At 43.4% G+C, this 21,095-nt stretch overlaps 1 protein-coding gene across 14 annotated transcripts in view; it reads left to right on the top strand.

Annotated features, from left to right (window-relative positions):
* The window catches only part of ARMC8 (armadillo repeat containing 8), a 110,338-nt gene extending 89,660 nt beyond the window's left edge, over window positions 1-20,678 (top strand). For 6 of the 14 annotated variants that reach the window (XM_025291181.3, XM_025291158.2, XM_025291169.3 and 3 more), the window contains 8 exons: window positions 72-164; window positions 513-554; window positions 2,565-2,714; window positions 4,108-4,203; window positions 7,930-8,025; window positions 12,521-12,593; window positions 13,947-14,040; window positions 14,762-15,360. In XM_025291181.3, the coding sequence (XP_025146966.1) occupies window positions 72-164; window positions 513-554; window positions 2,565-2,714; window positions 4,108-4,203; window positions 7,930-8,025; window positions 12,521-12,593; window positions 13,947-14,040; window positions 14,762-14,879 (762 nt within the window). In that variant the 3' untranslated portion in view covers window positions 14,880-15,360. Of the gene's footprint in view, window positions 1-71; window positions 165-512; window positions 555-2,564; window positions 2,715-4,107; window positions 4,204-7,929; window positions 8,026-12,520; window positions 12,871-13,946; window positions 15,361-18,098 lie in introns of those variants that run through there. The other 8 variants (XM_025291192.2, XM_025291186.2, XM_006049403.4 and 5 more) reach the window with 6 other exon arrangements.
* The last annotated feature ends 417 nt before the right edge of the window (window positions 20,679-21,095 follow it).

Raw genomic sequence — 21,095 nt, 5'->3', positions numbered from 1 at the left:
GGCTGTGTTATTATATACACTTCATTTACAAACCTGTCTTTAAAACTGTTTTTTCTCCTTTCCAATCGCAGCCAATTTTAGAATCAGGAGCTGTAGAGCTACTTTGTGGACTAACCCAAAGTGAAAATCCTGCTTTACGAGTGAATGGAATTTGGGCTTTAATGGTATGTTTCACAAAGAGGAGAAAGCAGTTACTGAATGTTTTCTAAAGAATGTTTTATTTGGAATGTCTGAAATTTTCTTTTTTAAAATCTTAACTCTTTTGGCTCAGTTTTATAAAGACTTAGGACCTAAAAGATTTCATTCACCTTTCAGATTTGAATATAAGCAAGTTTCATGGCCACTGTGTTCCTTGGTTCTCCTATTTATTAAGAAAAGTAGAATTTGGGGGAAAAAGTTTTCCTCATCATGAACTCATTGATATCTGTGTAGAGCTACGTACTTTGCAGGGTGGTTTTGTGTCTCCTTTAAAACGTCTTTGTGAAGTAAGCTAGAGTATACGTATTTTACAGATGAGAAAACTAAGCACAGAGTGGTTGAACAGCTTGCCCAAGGTAAGAGAGTTAGGTATACATGCTCAATAATTTCTTAGCAGTGTCTAGTGAATAACTTGTAATAATCTGAATTCTAAAACTGTGTAACTATGAAGTCAGAAAACCATTTTTCCTTAAAATTTTTTCAAATAAAATCTATTGAAATTGAAAATAAAGCATAATTCTACATGAGTTTTTAAAACATAATTATAGCAGTTAATAATTCAATCCAATATGCCAGAAACTAAGCTAAGAGTTTATATTTGCTATCTGTAATTTTTATTTTACATTATATTGGTATTGATCCACCTTGCAATTGAGAAAATGGAATTTAGAGGGTAAATGAATCATCTAAGGCCTCACAGCTAATACATGCTAGAAACGGGTTCTGGGCCTGTCCCCGGCCCGTGTTCATCCTCTGGTACTGTGCTGTGTCTGCTGTCTTTTCACCCAAATTTTGGGATGGAAATACTCGTCTTTCAGGAAAGCACTGAGTGTATCAGATTCAGTTATTTTTCTTCTTAACTTAACAGCTTTTGGACTTCTCTTTCTTGAAACTCTTTCCCAGGAATTTTTTTCCCCCTCACTTTGTACTCAGCCTCCTTTTCAAGCTTTTTCTCAAGAGACACTCCCCCAAGTTTCGTTTCCCAGTTTCCACTTCCCTTTACACTATAGTTTCAGGGACTTCATCTGCGCTCATGGTTTCAGCTCCCCTCACAGAAGAGGTTGCTTTGGAATATGCATATCCAGGTAGAATTGTTCCGTTTCCCAGGTTGTCACTTCAGTGGCTAATGGGACTTCATTTGAGGGCTCTCTGACAAGTACAGTTTTAATGCTGAAAACTAAACTTACCCCACTCTTCAAATTCATATTAACTGTCTTATTCTCATCAATCTCCTTATTACCAGCTGTTATGTTCTCGTTCACAGAATATAAACCCTTGGAATTCTCTTTGGCCTGGGTTTCTTGACACCCAACCCAGTACTCTTTTTGCTCTGACGTGTTGCCTATATTCAGAATTTCATCTTTCATATGTCTTAGATCCTTAATTTCAAAAAGTTCCTGGAGGGCAATAACCACATATTATATTAAGTCTCTAGTTTACAAGAGATTTTGTGTGTGTGTGTGTGTGTGTGTGTGTGTGTGTGTGTGTGTGTTCTGTGGGGCTCAAGTTACAAGCGATTTTTAAACCAGAAGTTGATTTATGAATTATTTGGAATTTGCCTTTTTTTTTTTTTTTTTTTCCTTCAGACATGTTGTTATTGCTTCAGGTTAAGCTAGGGTAATCTATAATATGTCCAGAAAGGAGAAAAAGGAGCAAAATAGCTCCTGGCCATCTGGGGCTGCTGGTCTTGGGTACATCTCTCCCCTCCGCCCCTGAGAACCTCCTGCATGGTATGGCCAGCCATATCAGCAGTACCGGAGAACTGTGAATGCAGTAGGTGGTTTGTGCCAGTAAAGTTAACAAAACCTGCTGTTTATTTCATGCATAATAGAGGAGTAGCTTTAAGTCTTTCTCAAAGTACTTGTCACAGTATAGTTGTTAGCAGTCATTTTGTTATTGAAGTACACGGAAAGCAACTTGATAGCCAGAAGGGTATTCTCGAAAATAATAACCAAGCTCATAGATACAGAGAACAGATTGGTGGTTCCAGAGGTGGGGGTGGGGGTGGGAGAAATGGGTGAACTGTTTTGTTTTTGTAGTTTAAATAAATTGAACTAAGTAAATGAAAATTTAAAAATTATAATAGTAGGTTTTGTATTTATTGGAAAAGTCTTAAGACATGAAGATGCCATGTCAGAAAGTGGTTGTATTTCTCATTGAGGAGTATGTATAGGAGTGACAGTTAACTTTTCTCTTGACAGACAGAATTATAGGTGATTAACAGGAATTAGAAAAATAATGTGGCTTATCCTTAAGGATTTTCTGCAGATTCTGTTTATACTTGAAAATTATTAGAATTACTATTAAAATATAATTTAATAAAGCAAATGTAGACGTGATTCTTGAAACTTCTTTAATCCTTCCAGAATATGGCATTTCAGGCTGAACAAAAAATAAAAGCAGATATTTTGCGAAGCTTGAGTACTGAACAGCTCTTCCGGTTATTATCAGATTCAGATTTGAATGTGCTGATGAAGACATTGGGACTTCTTAGAAACCTACTCTCTACTCGCCCTGTAAGTAAAATCACCCTAGTTTCCAGATTAACTAGCCTGGCATATACATTACAGAGCACTGCCCTGCCTCTCTGCTCCCATCAATATCTGCCCAGAAGTTATGATCCAAGGCATGCTCCTTGCCAGAAAGGCCAGGAGTTGATATTTAGACCTGTCACCTTCCTAGATGTTCTGGAGCTGCTTCACCATGTGGCCTCCACTCCTGCACTGCCTGTCCTGTCTCCCCCTCTTGGTCCTACATGCTAGATGGGAGCCTGCCTTTGTTGCTTTATTCTGACTTGGTTTGCCGGCCAGAATGGGTTTTCTCATCTGCCTAAATCTCTTAATCTCTGGGGCCTGAGCTTCTGTCCCTTGGTAGACTCCTCAGTGCCATCTCCTTGCCCACATTGACTGGACTGACCTCTAGAGGTGTCAGCCTGGAGAGCAGTGGGCATATGTCAGAGCAGGAGAGGCTGAGCCTTGTTGTGGTGTCTTTCTTGCTGTTCTCTAATGTTCCCCAAGCAGCAGGGTCAGTGGCCTTCAGGCAGATAAACATGGGTGGTTCCCTTCTGTGTGCATCATTTTGGTTCTGAGTCCTTTCTGTACATTTGTGCCCCAAAAGCGTATTAGTAAATCTACACCATATTTTCCAGGTCCCTGGCTTCTCCCCCTCCCCAATCCATTTTTTAGCTTCCTTACTATTTAGTATCTTTGGGCTCAAGAATCCTCAGTGATTGCAGTTCTATATTCTGTCAGGCCAAGTGTCTGCTATCTTCATCTTGAAGTCATCAACAGCAAAAAATTGAAGGCAAAATATAGCTTCACAACATAATACAGGCACACCTTGGAGATACTGCTGGTTTTGGTTTCCAGACCACTGCAATAAAACAAGTCACAAGAATTTTTTTGATTTCCCAGTGCATGTAAAAGTTACATTTACACTGTGCTATAGTCTGTTAAGCATGTAATAAGCATTATGTCTTAAGAAGAAAATGTATTGTTAACATGCCCTAATTAAAAAATAATGCTGTTGGAAAAGTGGCACCAATAGACTTGCTCCACACGGTTACTACAAACCTTCAATTTTTTTTTATTAAAAAAAAAGAAAAACAATATATCGTCAGCATGCAATAAATTGACTTGAATTTGAGCAAACTCTGGGAGATAATGGAGGACAGAGAAGCCTGGAATGCTGCAGTCCATGAGGTTGCAAAGAGTTGGACACAACGACTGAACAGCAACAACATACTTGTAAACAGGGTTCTGTGGCCTCTGGTCCTATACTCATGGTGTTCTCTATGAAGCAATTGTGTACTGCCCTGTAATGTTTAACTTTTAGAAGCCTTCTGTTCTTTCCTATTGTCTTTTTCTTTGTTCTCCAGATGATAATTGTGGATTTCCCATTGTTTTGCAGCACATAGATAAAATAATGAGCACTCACGGAAAGCAAATTATGCAAGCTGTCACTCTTATTTTGGAAGGGGAGCATAACATTGAAGTCAAAGAGCAGGTATGTGTTCCCCCTTTTTTTTTGAGGAATATCTTTTGAGTGTGAGTACCAAGAGGAATAGTAGTTAGGAACCTCCTGAGTCACTCTGTTGCAAAAGACAGTGCTGAGTTCAGAAGTGCTGTAGACACAGGAAGGGTCTGAAGGAAAAGACCCTCCACCATCCCTGAAACTCTTTTCAAGAATTCCTCCTCCTGGAATGGAAGAAGACATGAGCAGAGTCTATAGTTTTACCCTGTGTCATGCACTATATACACTGTCTGTCACTATGGGGATGGATGCCTCTGACCATCTTAGAATGAATCCTTTTCCCAGGATTCACATTTCTAGCCCTCCGTATCACTATGCTCTGAACCAGATTCCTGCAACTTCCTGATGAAAACCCCCTTATGCTGAAGACATCTTTTATTTCTTTACTCTCATACATCCCTCTTCCTTATTTCTATCCCATACCCCTTCTTTCTGTTGTGTTTCAATAGGGCAAGTTTAGGATAGACATGAAAGTACAGAGGCTGTATGTTCATTAGGGAACAGTTTTGGAATTACTTTTCTCTAGTTCCTGGGGTTTATTACAAGATTTTTAACATAGTATATATGACATTTTGTCGTAAAAGAAAAAGTCACCTGCACACATATTTTTAACACAAGATCTGAGATAATGGTAATGTTCAACTTTCTGACTTAAATGTTGGCTCTATGGGTGTGTTCATTTCACAGTTCATTGAGCTCTACACTTACATATATGGAAGAAACTTGCCCAAGATCATCTGTGGAGAGTTGGGCCCACTTCCTTACCCTCTGTGTTCCTGAGTTAAAGCAATTCATCAGGCTTCAGAAGAGCAGTCCAGGAGGCAAGAGTAGTAGGACTTGGGAGCTCTGTTGGAATTTGTGAGCAAAGAAGGTGATAGATTTGACAAAGTGATTTTAGACAGACATTTTAGGTGATTCTTATTGAAATTCAGTAATAAACAACTATGTTTTATGATGAACAAAATTTGAACACAGAAAAACTATGATTTGTAGGCATCACTGAAGTTAGTGTAAATGAGATTCATTTCTAGAACACAATAAAGATGCAGTCAGTGGTCAAAATAAACTATTCTACATGGAGAGCATAGAAATTTGTCTGTAAAGACAGCTCACCTAGATAGAATTCCACTAACTTGAAAAGCGAAGCAAGGTAGAAAGGTGAGGCAAGATTCGGATGGGGGCAAAAGAAAAGACCAACAACAATAAGGTGTTTTGGTAGAATCCAGTGATACCTACTCACACAGGTTTGGGTAATGGGAAGTGTGGGTGACTATGGGGAGGCTTAAACTGCCTGCTTTTTAGCTAGACGTTTCATTCTTCTCAAAAGAATCAAAGATACATTCTCTTTTTCTATTTTATTGAGGTATATTAATATACAATAAGGTACATATATTTAAAGCATACAGTGTGATAAGTTGACATATGTATATGCCATGAAACAATCACTGTGATCAAGATAGTGAACATATCTGACCTTAAAACAGGAACACAAGTGGTCCATTCTAACCTCTCCTATTGAGCATCATACTAAAACTGCATTATTCATTTCAGGGGTTTAGCACACTGTTTCTACAAAGGGCAAGGTAAATATTTTAAGTTGGCAGGCTATACAGTCTCTGTAGCAACTTCTTAACTGCGATATTGTAACCTGAATTCAGGTATAAACATTATGTAAGCAAGTAGATGTGGCTGTCTTCCAGTAAAACTTTATTTACCAAAACAGGTATTGGGTTGGGTTGGATTCCGCCTACAGTCCATAATTTGCCGATTACTACTCTGTATCATTGATTTCCAGTTGTTCACATGAAAGCTTGTATGTGTGTGTGTGTGTTGCTTTTATCTCTGCTCCCTAGCTCATGTGTTAAATAGGCTTGGCCCAAGAACTAACTTAGTCTCTTTAAGATTTGGTTTCTTGTCTCCATCAGAATACTCACAGTAGGAGTGTGCGGGCTTGAGAGCAGAACTGTAGCTCACTCTGCCATGCTGGACAAGCCTGAGGATGCATGGGTGTATTCTAACCTGCAAGAAAGGGAATCACTTGCCTATCTTGCTGGCCTAGTCTATTCTGAGGGCTGTTTCATGAAATCCTCCCTTCTATCCCTTGTCCTAGTAGGTAAGAGAGAGGTAGTTCTTCCCTAGGTGAGTCTAAATTCTTGTCCATAGTCAAGAGTCCAATCCTGTTTTTCCTCTTTGCTGTCTCCTCAGTCCTGAAAAATTCAAGGATGTTGTGCCTGTCAACACTTCTGACAGACACACCATGTACCAGATTTCAGGTCACTGAAATCTGACATCTTCCTCAGGTCATCTCTCTCCCACTTGTGGGGCATATCAGGGTCTCCTCATTATGATCTAAGCACCCTGGAATAATAGTCCCCCAGTGCCTTGGATCATAAATGGTCCATTTTCTGTTTCCTGTATCCTAGGGACAACCTCAGTACTCACTCCTTAACAGTCTAATCACTGTGGTGTTGTTAACCCAGGAAAAATAAGACCATATACCCTTTAAGATATTTGAGGGTTTGGGCCATAGGAAGAAAACATCCTCTTCAATTAGCTATAACCTGTAAGCTTAACAAACTAAAGTCTAGCAAAGAAAAAGGTTAAAATTGGAGAAAATATATTTGAATTCAGATCCCGTCCCCGCCTCTGGTCCCTTTTCTTTGAGTGACTCCTCACTGTGCTCGTGGACTTGGTGTCACTTCCTGCAAGAAACCTTCCCTGGCCCTTCCCTGCCTTTGTGTTGTCACACGGATGGACTTGGTGCTTTCTCAGTTCTGTTTTCACCTCAGTTGCACCACAGTGAAATGTAACTGTGTGTTTGCCTTTGGAGTTAGGGAGTGTGTCCTGTTCCTATCTCAGCCTGTTGCCCAGTGGAGTGGGCGGAGTTCAGGCACATTACAGGTGCTCGGCCAGTGTTTGTGGAATTGCTGGGGCTGGCACTGGCTCAGTATTCCTGCCACAGGCCCTTCACCTTTACCTTAATGCCTGCTACCTGCTGGTTTGGCTGTGAGAATGTAACAGCTGACAAGAGCAGGCTCTTCTTCCAGTACCAAGGTGGGCACTGTCCTCAAGAGTGCCAGCTGGCACAGGCTCCCTCCACCCTGCACATTAGGCCAACCTGGACCAGCTCCTGCACACATTGTGCTTCCCTTTCTGTTCCTCTTGTAGGGTTCCAAAAAGTCAAGAGGTCCTCATCTCATGAGGCTAATGGACAGGGTCAGGTCTTTATCTAGAAGGTCATGGGCTTGGAAATAAGTAGCATCTAGAAGGAGGCGTAGGAGGAATTATAACACCTACAAAGCTTCTACTCAAGAGACTACTGCTTTGAAGAAACCTTGTGGGTTAGTAGTAAGAGTGCCTCTTAAAAATGAAAATTTCAAGAAAATAATAAATTACATTTTCCCTTTGATTTATGTGATAACATGACCGTGGCTGCCTTTGCCTAGCAGTGATGGCTTATGCCTAGAAAGAAGCCTCTGAAGCATTTGGGTTCTCGTCTACCTAAGGCAGACTTTTTTAGGTGTGGTTACTTTTCTAGGCAGTGATGTTAGGGGATAAGAAATCAGGGCATTCACAGGGGAACATGTGAGAATCAGGAACATGTACTGCAGGTGGGAAATTGCCCAGGTTCTTGAAAGAGCTTGAGTCTGGGGACTTCAGAACTTTCCTGACCTCCTCCCGCCCTTTGTTCTTTTCCAGACACTGTGCATCTTAGCCAACATAGCAGATGGGACAACAGCAAAAGAACTTATTATGACCAATGATGACATCCTGCAGAAAATCAAGTATTATATGGTAGGCCTTTGTCCCTTGCATGACTCTACACTAGCTGCACATTAGAAGGCGAGGACAGGTAGCGCTGCTAGCTCGAAACAAATTGTGCAGAAATTAAACAAAGGATACAGTCCTCTGTAACCAATCCCAGAAATCCTCTTCCATCCTGAAAACTGAAACAACACCAAGCCCTTGAGGCTTGTACCACTGGGCAGTGTTCTCACTCATCACCCCATTTTTCACCCTGTCACCTGATTGCAGCCTTCTTATGCAGTGAAGAACTTGGGCCCTTGGCCTTCTCTCAGCGCCCCTAATCCTGTCTTCCCTCTCAAAGCTTCAATCCTGTGCAGATGAACCCTCTAGTCTCTGGTACCTCTGGCTCTTATTCTTTGACCAGTTTGTTTTCAATCATAATCTGCTACCTACCTGTAGACACCTCAGCTATGTACTGCCAAAGCCTTACCGGGATCTTGTCATCACCAGAAACTGCCCCTTGCCAAAATCTGGAAGTTAGACATGCTTCCTCTCTTCATTCTGTCAGTGTCTCCTGCTGCTGCTGCTGCTAAGTCGCTTCAGTCATGTCTGACTCTGTGCAACCCCATAGACGGTAGCCCATCAGGCTCCCCCGTCCCTGGGATTCTCCAGGCAAGAACACTGGAGTGGGTTGCCATTTCCTTCTCCGATGCATGAAAGTGGAAAGTGAAAGTGAAGTCGCTCAGTCGTGTCTGACTCTTAGCGACCCCGTGGACTGCAGCCTACCAGGCTCCTCTGTCCATGGGATTTTCCAGGCAAGAGTACTGGAATGGGGTGCTGTTGCCTTCTCCGCAGTGTCTCCTAGGGAAACCCTAACTGTGGATGAACCTGTCTTTTCTTTGTCTGCATGGTGGAGTTAACTACTATAGAGAAAGGCACAAAACCAGACGGACTGGTTTCTTGTTAAATGCACACCCACATGTGCACTCAGAACTGCTTAGTGTCCCCTCTGCTTCTCCAGCATGCTGGCACCTCCATCCTCCACAAGAATAGGCTCTTACCTTCTCATGGTTTAGACCTCACCTTCTCTTTCCTTCATCACTCCTGGGGGCGACTTCACCTTTTTTTTTATGAAGGAAATAGAAGCCAAAGTCCTTCAGTGGTTGCCTATTACACCTTGAATAAAATCCATCCTCCCCCCACCTTTTGCTGCCTGTGAAGTCCTGCATGACCTGGCTCATCTGTGCCCCCAGCTCCTTTCTTTCCCCTCATACCTTTGTTCACTAGCGTGGCCTCCTTGGGTTCTTCAGAGAGGCCGTGCAAGTTCTTTCCTTCCTCAGGACCATCACACATGCCCGCGCCTTTGCCTGGAGCACTCTGCTCTCCATTCCTTCATGGGGTTCCTTCTCACCTGTTGGATCTTAGCTCAGCTGACACTTCCTTCTGGACTCTTGTCTGCGCAGGTTATTCTTTGTTACTGCATCCTATTCCCTTCAGAGCACTTAGCTCAATTATCACCCCTTATAGTTGTTTGTTAGTGAACCTACTGAGCATAAGCTTCACGAGGGCAATAATTGTGTCAGTTCTGTGTATAATTGTATATCTATCACCTGTAGAGTGCCTAGCCTTTAAGTATATGCTTGGTAAGTGTTCGATGAATAGAAAAGTACAACTTCAACCAGGAACTCCACTACCTTTCCAATACCAGATCCATGTAGGATCGCCATAATCTTTTAAAGGTTTCTCTGGACTTCCCACGCCCATCGAGGACACCTGTCTCTCTGCTGCTGTTCAGAGCCAGACTTCTCAAGAGCATCTTCTGAATGTGCTCCCTCCTTCCTCACCTCTAAATTCACTCTCTAACCCACTTCATCTGGCCTCTGCCCCCATTGCTCAACTCAAACTGTTCTGGTTAATGTCACCATTGATTCCATGATGCCAAGTCCAAGGGCTAGTTTTCTTTCCTCATCTTACCTCATTCACAGCAGATTTCAACTCAGCTGGCTGTTTCCTCCTCCTGGAAACATTCTTTTCCCCTGGTTTCCATGACATTATGCCTCCCTTCTTAGCCCTGGACCCTCTTCTCTTTTCTTCCTCGTATGGTCCTGAGATTGATGTTTCAGTGCCTCTGTTGCATAGCGGAGGGAGCTTGCAAAGACTGTTGTTTGGCCCCTTTCCTCACGAGATTCTGATTTATTTAATAGTTCTGGGGTGTAGCCTGGGCATCAGTGTTTTTTTTAACCAACTCCCAGGTGGTTCTTATGTTTGACCAGAGTTGAGAACCATTGGTTTAGGGAACCTCATCCACTCCCATGGCTTTGACTGTCATCTCTGTTCTTTGTTTGGTTTCTGGGCTCCAGTTCAGTAGTCAGTTCTGATAGATTAGTCATTATAGTTTTTACACTGACATTATAGTATTATAGTCATTATAGTATTTACATTGATACCAAGCAATGCAAAACACAACATGGCCTTCAAAAGCCTTGACAAGAAGCTACTCCGATGGTGTCTACAGTTTTACAAATGCTGGTTCTTTCTTCATGAGGGGAGCAAGATCCAAGGCCCACATGGAGGGTACACCTCCAGCCTAGACCTCTCGTCAGAGCTCAGGACTCACATATCCTCCTGCCTCCTCTGCATCTCCATGTGGCTGTCTGAAGCCTCTTGACATTGATGCTTAAAAATCAGTTCTTAAGTATTTCCCCTAACCCTGAATTTCCCTCTCCTGACCTTTTCTGTCTTGGTACAGTGGCACTGCCATCTACCCTGTTGCTCACCTCTAGGAGTCAATTTTGATTTCTCCAGCTCCTTCACCTCATTAATCCGGTTTGTCAGTAGGTCCTGTTAGCCTTCCCCAAGACCGATCTGTATGCTGTTGACTTTTTTCTGTGACCACAACCCTCACCCTAGTTCAGGCCACAGCTACTCATGCCCTGTGGACCATGATAGCCTCCTAGACACCTCTGCACTGTCATTCCAATCCCTTCAGCCTGCATGATCTTCTAAAAATGTAAATCAGATGTTGTCCCTCCACTGCTTAAATCCTTCAGGGCTTCCTGTCGACTCAGTGAAATCCATCCTTACTCTGGCCTACAGGGGCCCACAGTTAGCCATGCCTGCTTCTCCACATTTTACTCTGCTTTTCCTTCTCAATATGCACAGCTTTACAATTTCTTCTTACCTCAAACCCTTTCAGTAACTTTTCCTTCTTCTTGGTGCCTCTTGATCTTTGTATACCTGGCACCTTCCTATTTTTTATTCTTCCTCTGCATAAGTATTGCCTCCTTTAAAGAGATCTTTTCTGTACGTTTCACTTAAAATTAGTGAAAACTTCACCCTTCAGTTTTCTCTATCAAGCAATTTGTTTTCTCAAAAAAAATTCATTGAGTGAATGCTGGATGTAAATACTTAGTGTTGCAATATAAATAAGTTTGTTTATTCAACAAATACTCATTCATGGCCTGATGCTGGGAGTAGATGGTGCATTTTATTCTGTTTTGTCTTAGTGGAGCCCAAACTGGACAGCTGTGTAAAAGCCTTGGCAGGTAGGAAGGAAAAAGAATCACCAGCCATAGAATTCTAATGAAGGAAACCATATCCTTTGTCTCTGCTTAGTTCAGATACAGTTTTATGTGGCAAGAAGAGTCTGTCCTAGCCTTCAAGAAACTGTTGAGCATATATTATGTCATGTTTTTTTCCAGATATGCATGAGTTATTTAAGTGTACTGAGAACTTTATTTTTTTAATTGACCAATTGAAAAATCACCTGTATGAACTTCCCTGGCGGTCCAGTGGTTACCAGTGGTTAGGACTCCATGTGTTCAGTGCAGGTTGCAGATCTGACCTCCGGGCAGGGAACTAACATCCCACATACCACATGGTGCAGCCAAAAAAATCATCTGTAAAGATGTTTAGGGTCCTCTTTCATTTAAGAAAAAGCACTCTATATGGATAAACAATAACAAGCAAAAATGGTTGTACTTTCAGTACATTATTAAGAGAAATAAATGAGACTGTGTTTTAGAAGAATAAGGAGACTCCTTAATAATAGTAGAGACTCAGTCAAGTTTTTTATGCTGTTCCTAAAGAAACGAGCAATTTGAATCAGATAATCAGTAGCCAAAGGGATAAATATTAAGTGCACATCCATCCAGTTTATTGGCCCTGAACGCTTCCTGATGTAGACAGAGAATAGTCAGAAGCATAGACTTGTCCTAGGCCAGTGTTCCTGTGTGTATGGGTTGAGTTTTGCAGACTGCTCCCGTGGCCCTTGAGGTGTTTTGTTTGGCCAGCCCCAGGGTCTCTAAAATTTGAGTATGGAGTCCTGGCAAGCCTTCACTCCCCAGTGTACCAGATTTCCCACCACTCTCTGTTGTCTTTAGCCCAACCTGTTCACCCATTAGCACTAACTTTGTACCCCTTAAGACATTTGGATTTGAGGCCCCTGCCTCATTGGAATTGTCTGTGGTATGTTACAAAAATTACCTCAAATGAGAGTACCTCCTTTTTTTTTTTTTTTTTTTTCTGTTTCTGCATCAAATAGGGTCATTCACATGTCAAGTTGCAACTTGCCGCTATGTTTTGTATATCAAACCTCGTATGGAATGAAGAGGAAGGTAAGAGATTGGTGAGATTTGTTCTGAAAAAAAATTATGGAGAAGAAGGTGTCAAACAGGAATGGCATCAACTGCCTCAAAATCCTGGGTAGAGGCACCACTCATTGGGCCCCAAGCACCCAACAAAGTCTCCTAGGTATGAATGAGAATCTGCTGGCCTAGCTAACATGGAGTCCCTACCTTGGAGTCAGCACTGTTCCGGAGTACTGAGCGTGGGGATTGGAGGAGACCCTAGAGAAGTGACAGCCCTTGCCCTTGAGAGCTGAGGAGGAGGATGGTGAGATGCACTTGAAGAAGATGAGAGGTGAGGGTGGGCGGGAGGGCTGATCTTTCACTGTGTGCAGGGGGAGCACACGGAAGGACCACAGGCAGGTAAGCTCGGTGGAGAAGAGGGTGGCTGGTGAGAAGGGAGAACTACACCGTGCCTGGCGAGGCGGTGAGTGTGAGCAGGCCTCTACAGCGCTCCACCTTGACTGTGCATTCGAATCAGCCAGTTAAGTCAGAATCCCTGGGGCGGGCTCCAGGCATAAGTGGGTTTTTAAAATTCCCCATGTGATTCCAATGAACAGCCAAGGTAGTGAGGAGCGCAGTGGGCCTCAGTGTTGGATTGGCTGCATGAGCATCACCTGAGGGACTTTGTAAAATGCAGATTTCTGCGCACCACCCCTGGAGATTCTGGTTCACTGAGTCTCAAGGAGGTCAGTGCATGAGTGAGTCACTGTGAGCGCCTCAGTGAGGAGGAGAGAATCTGGAGGAATTAACACTTTGCAGTGGGTCCAGAACAAAGCAGAAAGAGGAGGAGCTGGGTTCAGTGTGTGGGCCAAGAGACCACTTGCGGGCCCAGATGCCAGGGAAACAAGCTGCCCTCAAGGAGGTCCTAATCTAGTTGGAAGATGGGACAAAGCAATGTGGAGTTGGAGGTGCCATGGTCTGAGAGGCAGCAGGAAGTGCTGGGAAATCAGAGGAGAGTGGGTGGGAATAGAGGGGGTGGGAAATGAGACTGGTTTGGAGTAGGAAGAGCCTGGCTAAGTCTGTCCAGAAAAAAAAATGATGAAAATGAGGCCTGATGGCAGGACCTTGTGCCCAGCTGAAGACTCTGGCCTTGACCCTGTGGTCTGTGGAGAAACTGATCCAGCAGCAGAACCTAGAGAGCAGGGTCCAAGAGGCCAAGAGACCAGTTAGAACACTGTTAGAGAATCCCAGCATGAGGAGATTGGGTTACACTGGGGGAGCTGGTTTGGGGGGGATGGAGGGGGCAAGAACACTGGTAAGGCTCCAGACTGTTGGCTGTACATTAAAGAGAGCAATGGCCTGGGTAATATTCCCAGTAACCTGCTAGCTTTCATCTCTCAGGCTCACAAGAACGCCAGGATAAATTACGAGACATGGGCATCGTAGATATTCTACACAAACTGAGTCAGTCACCAGATTCAAATCTTTGTGACAAGTGAGTATCAACGTTAAAGGTCCTTGCTTTGTGGTGTTGAATTCTCTTGTTGAAAGAGTTTAAATTGCTTAGTAAGCCACAGGGTCAAACTCAAAAGTCTTTTAGATTCTTGGCTTCCCTTTTTAGTAATCTGTGAGCCAACTGTGTGACATCTGAGTAAGAGATAAACCAATAATTGGCAGATTATTAAAGATTTTCATCTCACTGTGAATGAATGTGAGCCTGGACCACCGTCATGGGAATCTAGAAAGGATCCTAAGGCCATTCCCTTTCAGTCTTTTGATCTTTAGAATAGAAAAGCATGTGGCCTTTTGGAGAGCAGAAATGAGGACCAATTATAAAAGCATTCATTAGCTCAGAACCTCACTAAGTGCCTGCCTTGTGCCAGCCCAGCCTGGCTGCTGGGGCTGCAGCCGTGACCAGGAGGGAGTCCCTGTCCTTAGTGAGCTCACCATTTACTAGAGGAGGCGAGAGTACAGTCTGAGACCCCTCTAACCTCTAGATAGCCAAGAATGTTTTTTCTGGCTGTGAACACTTATAATACAGCCTCCACATTCCAGCTCACTTTCATCCTGCAGACTCTTGAGCAGGTCTCAGAGTGCTCCGTGGTCTGGCCCTGCCTTCCTCATGCCCCCCTGCCCCCATGCCTACTCTGTGCTGCAGCCACACCTGCCCTCTATAGGATCACACCTTCATGTGTTTACACATTCTGTTCCACCAGATTTGCCATCCCAGGCCTCTCTCCTCTGACTTCCCATTCATTCAACAAGTACTTTTTTTTTTTAATACTGACCTCTTCCAAGCATTGCTTCAGGCATCAAAGATATAAGGGTGAATAAAATTGATGAAGTCTTTGCCCTCGTGGAACTAACATTCTAGTACAGAAGACAGACAATAAGCAAATGAATATGTAATGTGATCACAGATAGTGAGAGGTACTGAAGGTATAACCAAAATGAAGGGATGGAAAGTAAGAAAGTTTCTTGTCATATAGATTAGTCAGTAAAAGCTTCTCTGAGGATGTGACATTATTTGATCTAAGACCTCGGTGAAATGAGAGGGTCTGCCCAGCAGATGTTTAGAAGAATAGTATTCCAGACAAAGGGGACAGGGGGTTCAAGGTCCTGAGGCAGGAGTGAGCTTGAGCATTCAAGAAACAGCAAGAAGACCAGTGGAATGGGGAAAAATAAATGGGCGGGAGAGTGAGAAGAAGTAGACGCAGGGAGGCAGTAAGAGCCTTGAGCCTGTAGCATGAACTTTGGCTTTTATTCAGTTTAATAGGAGGTCATTGGAGGGTTTTGAATGGAAGAGATAGTATTGTGAATTTTTAGAAGCTGGTTCTGGTGGCTTTGTGGAGAATGGTTCGCAGTAGGGCAGGAATGGAAGCGGGGAGACCAGTCAAGGCTGTTGCAGTTGTGTTAGGTGAGAAGGGAGGGAGGTAGTGATGGGAGTATTGAGAAGTAGTTGGATTCAAGATTTAATATAAAGGCAGAGCCAACAGATTTGCTCATGGATTCGATGTAGGATATTAAAGAGAGGAAAGGAAAATGCCTAGAGTTTTAGCCTGAGCAACTGAAGAGAGGTCTACCAAGAAGGTCATTTGCCAAGATGCCAAGAAGAAGAGAAGGATAATCAAGTCTTGGAGAATCAAGAGTTGTCATTTGGTGTGCCAGCTTTTGGATGCTTTTAGCCGTCCAAGGGACTCAGAGGAGAGGGGCTGAAGATATGAATTGGGATAGTATATCAACCATGGAGCTGCCTGGAGTCACCTAGGGAGAATAAACAAGAGGAGAGAAGACAGAAGGCTAAGGACTATGGACTGGGATACCCCACCTCCACCCCAGCATTTAGAAGAGAATGAAAAATGTCCAGCAAAAGGTCAGAAAGAACAACCACTGGGAGAGGCAGAGACCTGGGCACATAGGTGTCCTAAAAGCAAAGGCAGAGAACGCTTGGACAGTGACCATCCATCCTTCAAATCAGGTTATCACCTCTGTGGAAAAGTCTTGCCAGATCCATTGTCCACCCTGGCCCCCAGACTTTGCTAGGGACCCCTCTGTGCTCCCATAGCGCCCAGAGGACACACCACACTGTGTCATGGCTGTCAGCTTGCTTATCTGCTCCAGGGAAGGAACTCGTTTAATGGCTCCTCGAGTAAATGGCTGGGCCAGATAGAGCACACAGAGCTGGGCTCCTGCCTTCCTGAAGCTTGCTATCCACTGGGTTAAAGAAAACAGATCCCCAAACTGCTGCTCAGATGAGTGTCCTGTCGAAGGCACACTGAAGTCAGGGCGGCGCATGCTGAAGGCGGGATTTGAGCTCCACCTTGAGAGCGGGAACCTCCACCTCCACAGCAGCAGTAACAGACTCTGTCAGCCCATCTCTTCTGGCCAAAAGCCAGGCTGTTCCCAGGGTTTTTTCTTGTGTTTGTTCAGAAATTAAAATAGTTCTGCTTAAAACCCTCTCTGGAACGACCTGAAAAGAGACCTCACCAGCACGAAGTGAGGTAGGTTTAAGTTCTGGCCTAACATTACTTGGAGAAGGAAATGGCAACCCACTCCAGTATTCTTGCCTGGAGAATCCCCGGGACGGGGGAGCCTGGTGGGCTGCCATCTCTGGGGTCGCACAGAGTCGGACACGACTGAAGTGACTTAGCAGCAGCAGCAGCAGCAGTATTGTTTCCCAAAATCTGCATGGCACATATGTTTTCAGCATTTCTTAAACCCCATGAAAAGAATCAAGGTCCAAGCTACTCTACCTCAGTCCATTTAAGGAAAGGTGACCTTGCCTTAAAGCCATCCATTGGAAAGGCTCTGTAGATAGTCATAGGTAGCAGAAAGATCACGGGGGCACAGTCTTTGAGGTCCAATATAGCCAAACCCTTGGAAAGATCCACAAGGAGTCTGATTTGGCAGTTTTAAGAGTAATGCAGAATTTTGATCAAGACCCTCATGTAGACATTCCCACCATGGCACAGTCTGTGACCTAACAGCAACATCTCTAAGTTTCTTTCTGTATTCAAGGCTGTGTGACCTTTTGACTTTCAGACACTTAACAGATGTGGAGTTATTGCCAACTAGACCTCTCCACCCCAGGCTCAGAGGGCCTCGGGTTTGTGAAGTTATGGCCAATGAGAGGTAGCCTATGGCATTATTCAGAAACTGTTTCCTAGGAAAACGACCTCATAGAACCCAACTCGCTCATAACTTGGAACGGTTTTTATGGAGCTTTCTGTTCTAATGGATTGGACTGCTTGCAATTATCATCTTTATAGAGTCTTAAATAATTGCAGGAGTATCCCTGAGCTGATTCCTTTTAAGACTATAGATTGTATCCATTACACCACCAAAGAAACTGTGCTTAAGTCCAGCTTTTTGCATGCCCTGTCTGCTTTGGTATGTAGCTAATAGTAACAGAAAATTTTAGCCTTTTCTTCCCGTAACTTAGAAGGGGAAAGAGACCATTGCTAAAACCTGACTTCCACAGGTGCAGCTTTCACCAAGCGCATGATGGGAGAGTAAAGGAGGCCTTCTCAGTCCCAGGCCAAAGGAGGGCACTTCTTTGGGACAGGTTAAGGCATGGCCTACATTGCACACACAGTTTCTTCTTCAACTAGCTACCTTCCCCAGTCACCATAACAACCCACATCAGTCAGTGTCATCAGGCATGATGTGAAGGACAGGATAAAATCGTAACCTACCTCCCACAGTTTTGAGCCATGCAACAGACTCATCCCATGAGCTCTTGGCCCCTCCCATGCACTTTCTAATCAGCACCTACTCACCCCTGCCTAGGTCAGGTTTGACAGAGGAGAACTATAGCATGTCTGTGAGTTGCAGCAGCTGTAAGGACAAGAGCAGGACTACAGGAAGGGGATGTAGCCAGCATGAGTTTGCAGTGTGTGCTGACCACAGATCTTTGTCCCTTATATAGTAGGCACTCCGCTGGGCTCACCCCAGTTCCCTTGGGGGAACCTATTTTTTTACTTTCCCAGCTGCCATCTTTGAGCCTTGATTACACTTCTGAGATGATAGCTAACAGGAACTCTGTGATTCCAGGGCAAAGACGGCACTGCAGCAGTACCTGGCGTGATGAGAACACCCGGGGCACCTGCGGGCATCCCACATCCTTGATAAAGGAAGTACAGGAACTAGCCTCATTTGATTCCTTCTATTTGCACAAGTCACCTTGGACTGCAGGGAGCTGTTTTGCAAAAGCAATTTGGTAGGCTTAGATCTCAAATTCATCTTGAGAACATTTTTTTGAGGTAGTAATTTCCTCAGAGGACTATTGTGTTTTGTTTTGTTTCTTTCTGAGCTACCTGGACTCTTTATTAGAACAATCAATTATTTTCCTTTGGACCTACAGTTTTTTGCCTATGCTGCAGCCACTTTGTGAGTGAGAATGGATGTATGTCTGCGCACACACACAGATGTGTGTGTGTGTACGCGTGTGTGGATGAAGGTCAGAATGAATGAATGTGTATGTGTGAGGGATACCTCAGAGTTTTCTTTTCTTATTTTGTGTGAAAATCTCTTTTCTACAGATTTTCCAGGGTTTAAGCATTGCTTGCTGTATTAAAAAAAAAAAAATTTACTGAATTATATACAGTTTGAATGAAATGTTATTTTAAAAACAAAACAATTGTTAAGTGTTCCATAAAGGTTATGTTGAACTTTGGTCAGATGAATATTTGTAAGTAAAAAAATATATGCATTTCTGAACCTCAACTTACATAGATTTTCTTTATAAAAAAAAAAAAAAAAAAGAAAAGAAAAAAAAATTAAAAAGAAAAGGTTGGCTATAGTTGGCCTGAGTAACAGGCATGATATATGGTGCTGTGCAAAATAGTAAGCTAGCATCTTACTGCCGTCAATATCAGCAGGTACAGAGCCTCTTTTCAGACTAATTCAATAAGCTCTCAGGCTTCCAAGTCAGATGGACAGGTTGGAGTGGAGTGAGGCGACAAATACAGACATCAAAGGGAAAGGTAACTACTGATAGTGAAACCCAGCCACGACTGGTGGACTCCGCTCGGCAGGAACTGGGCACCAGGAGCCTCCCAGCTGCCCTAAACCCTGTCACTGGTGTAGCAATAGATGGCAGGATTTAGATCCAGTCATGGAAACTTGTGCTCCAGCGGAAGTAGGTCACCGCTTCCTGGAAACAACGTCCAATCACCTTGTGCTTCCTGAAACAGCATATATCACTGTGAAACTAAAGAATGTCCTACAGACGCATCTGTAGGAAGAAGCAGAGAACAGAATAGTTTAGAAAGCTGTTTTTCTCTCGGCTGTACTCAGCAAATTCTATATACTTGTCACTCAGGACTGCTATTCAGTGTGCTTTCGTAAAGTGAGATGGAAATTTTAGTAAATGATGTGGCTAAGATCTTTTCCTGCATGAAGCCCAAAGCACTGAAGTTTGAGAGAAGGGAAAGGGGTCCCCTTGGGAGGACCGAAGATGACAGCTTTTTCCAGTCAGGACTGCTTTGCCCTTTGGCAGCCCTTAGCTTGGTACCTGCTCCAACTTCTGGGTCAGCTTCAAGGTGAACTCAACATGATTACTCCTGACTGTTTGAAGGTACAACCAACCTGTCTTTTCCCTTGGCTATAAGAAGTTCAGAGGCATCGTGGCCAGGAAGCAGGGTCTATGCTCAGAAGCTTGCCCTGAGTTTGTGCACCTGATGGGCTCCCAAACCTGCCTGCCATTCCTGACGGAGCTGCCGGTGGTGCAGCCACTCCATCACCAACTTGCTCCTTCCTTGGAAGATTTAAATATGTTTGATTGCAAATGAATGTTTTTAAAATGTATTTAATGCCATTTTTTTTTCTGTTCTCAACATGACCACCCAAGATTCAAACACAGAGATTTCCAAGTTGTATTTTTTCTTTCAGAACATTAATGATTTTAAAATCTGTCCCAACAGGGACTTGGGTTTTGTGCAACCATCAGAGTGCTAATGTGCAGAAGCCAGTTTAAAGAAAATGGAGTGTTCTGAGGGTAAAAGCCTTATTTAGGCCCACTCACTGACATTTCTAGTACTGAGAAAATATCCTTGGTTGGCATTTGTAACACAAAACACTATAGAATTGGTATTTTTAAGTACCAGGTAAATATAATAAACCAGTAATGAATTGCTGAGACAATCTTGAACCCAGATAGCATTAGAAAGCTGAAAGCCCAATGAAATGACACTTTGACACTTAAACTCTGTGGATAAATCTTGCCTGTGGCTATAAACAGATGGTCAGAGGAAAAGTGCTTTATGATAATTAACTTTTCTGATTTGAATGAAGGAAAATGTATTTATTAAAACAAAGCTGTTTGCTGCTTTATGCAGATGCAGTGTTCTGTCTGCAAGGAAGTGGGGGGAATGGAATGTGGGCTTGTATCTCCACCCAAGTTCTTAACTAAGCTTCTCGCTCTCTCTAATACTGCATTCTGTTTCTCCTTTTGTGCCCTGATTGTAACCCAAAATTTATGAACTAGAAAAGAATGTCCAATTTAATAAGTTGCATTTTTTTTCCTTAAGCACTTTATGCAGAACAATACATGTTCTTCTGGTAGTGTTTGGATAATATGATTTTTAACACATGCTAATAAAAGCCAAGAAAAAAGCATGCAACTTCTAAAAAGGAGTCTGTTTTCCAAATATCTAGAACAGTAGGAAACATTAGAAGATGATGTGGACTGACTTTCAAAACCCGGGATTCTTGATGATTTAGAGGCTGGGAAGTGACTGCATTTCAGAGACAGAGCTAGGACCCTAGGATAACTGTGGCTTCCGGGAGCCTCTGCAGCCGTCTGCAGCCCCCTTTCCCACTGACAGGTGCACACTCCCAGGGCTCCCCCTCCGTCCTCTCCTCTTCTCTTTCTGTATGCCACTCCCCCACCAGCACCCGCTGGACTCAAGCCCGGAGCTTAGCAGATGACCACCTGCACAGATGCTCTGCATTTCCAGTGCGCCACCTTCTTCCCCTCCTCCCCCATGTCTGAAACGTAGGGACACGCCACCTGTCTCTTGGCTTCACTAGAATCTGAGGGAAAGCCAA

Source organism: Bubalus bubalis, chromosome 1, assembly GCF_019923935.1.
Source record: "Bubalus bubalis isolate 160015118507 breed Murrah chromosome 1, NDDB_SH_1, whole genome shotgun sequence".
Classification (NCBI taxonomy): domain Eukaryota; kingdom Metazoa; phylum Chordata; class Mammalia; order Artiodactyla; family Bovidae; genus Bubalus; species Bubalus bubalis.
Note: the sequence above shows the minus strand (reverse complement) of the source record. Positions and strands in the feature narration are given on the sequence as shown.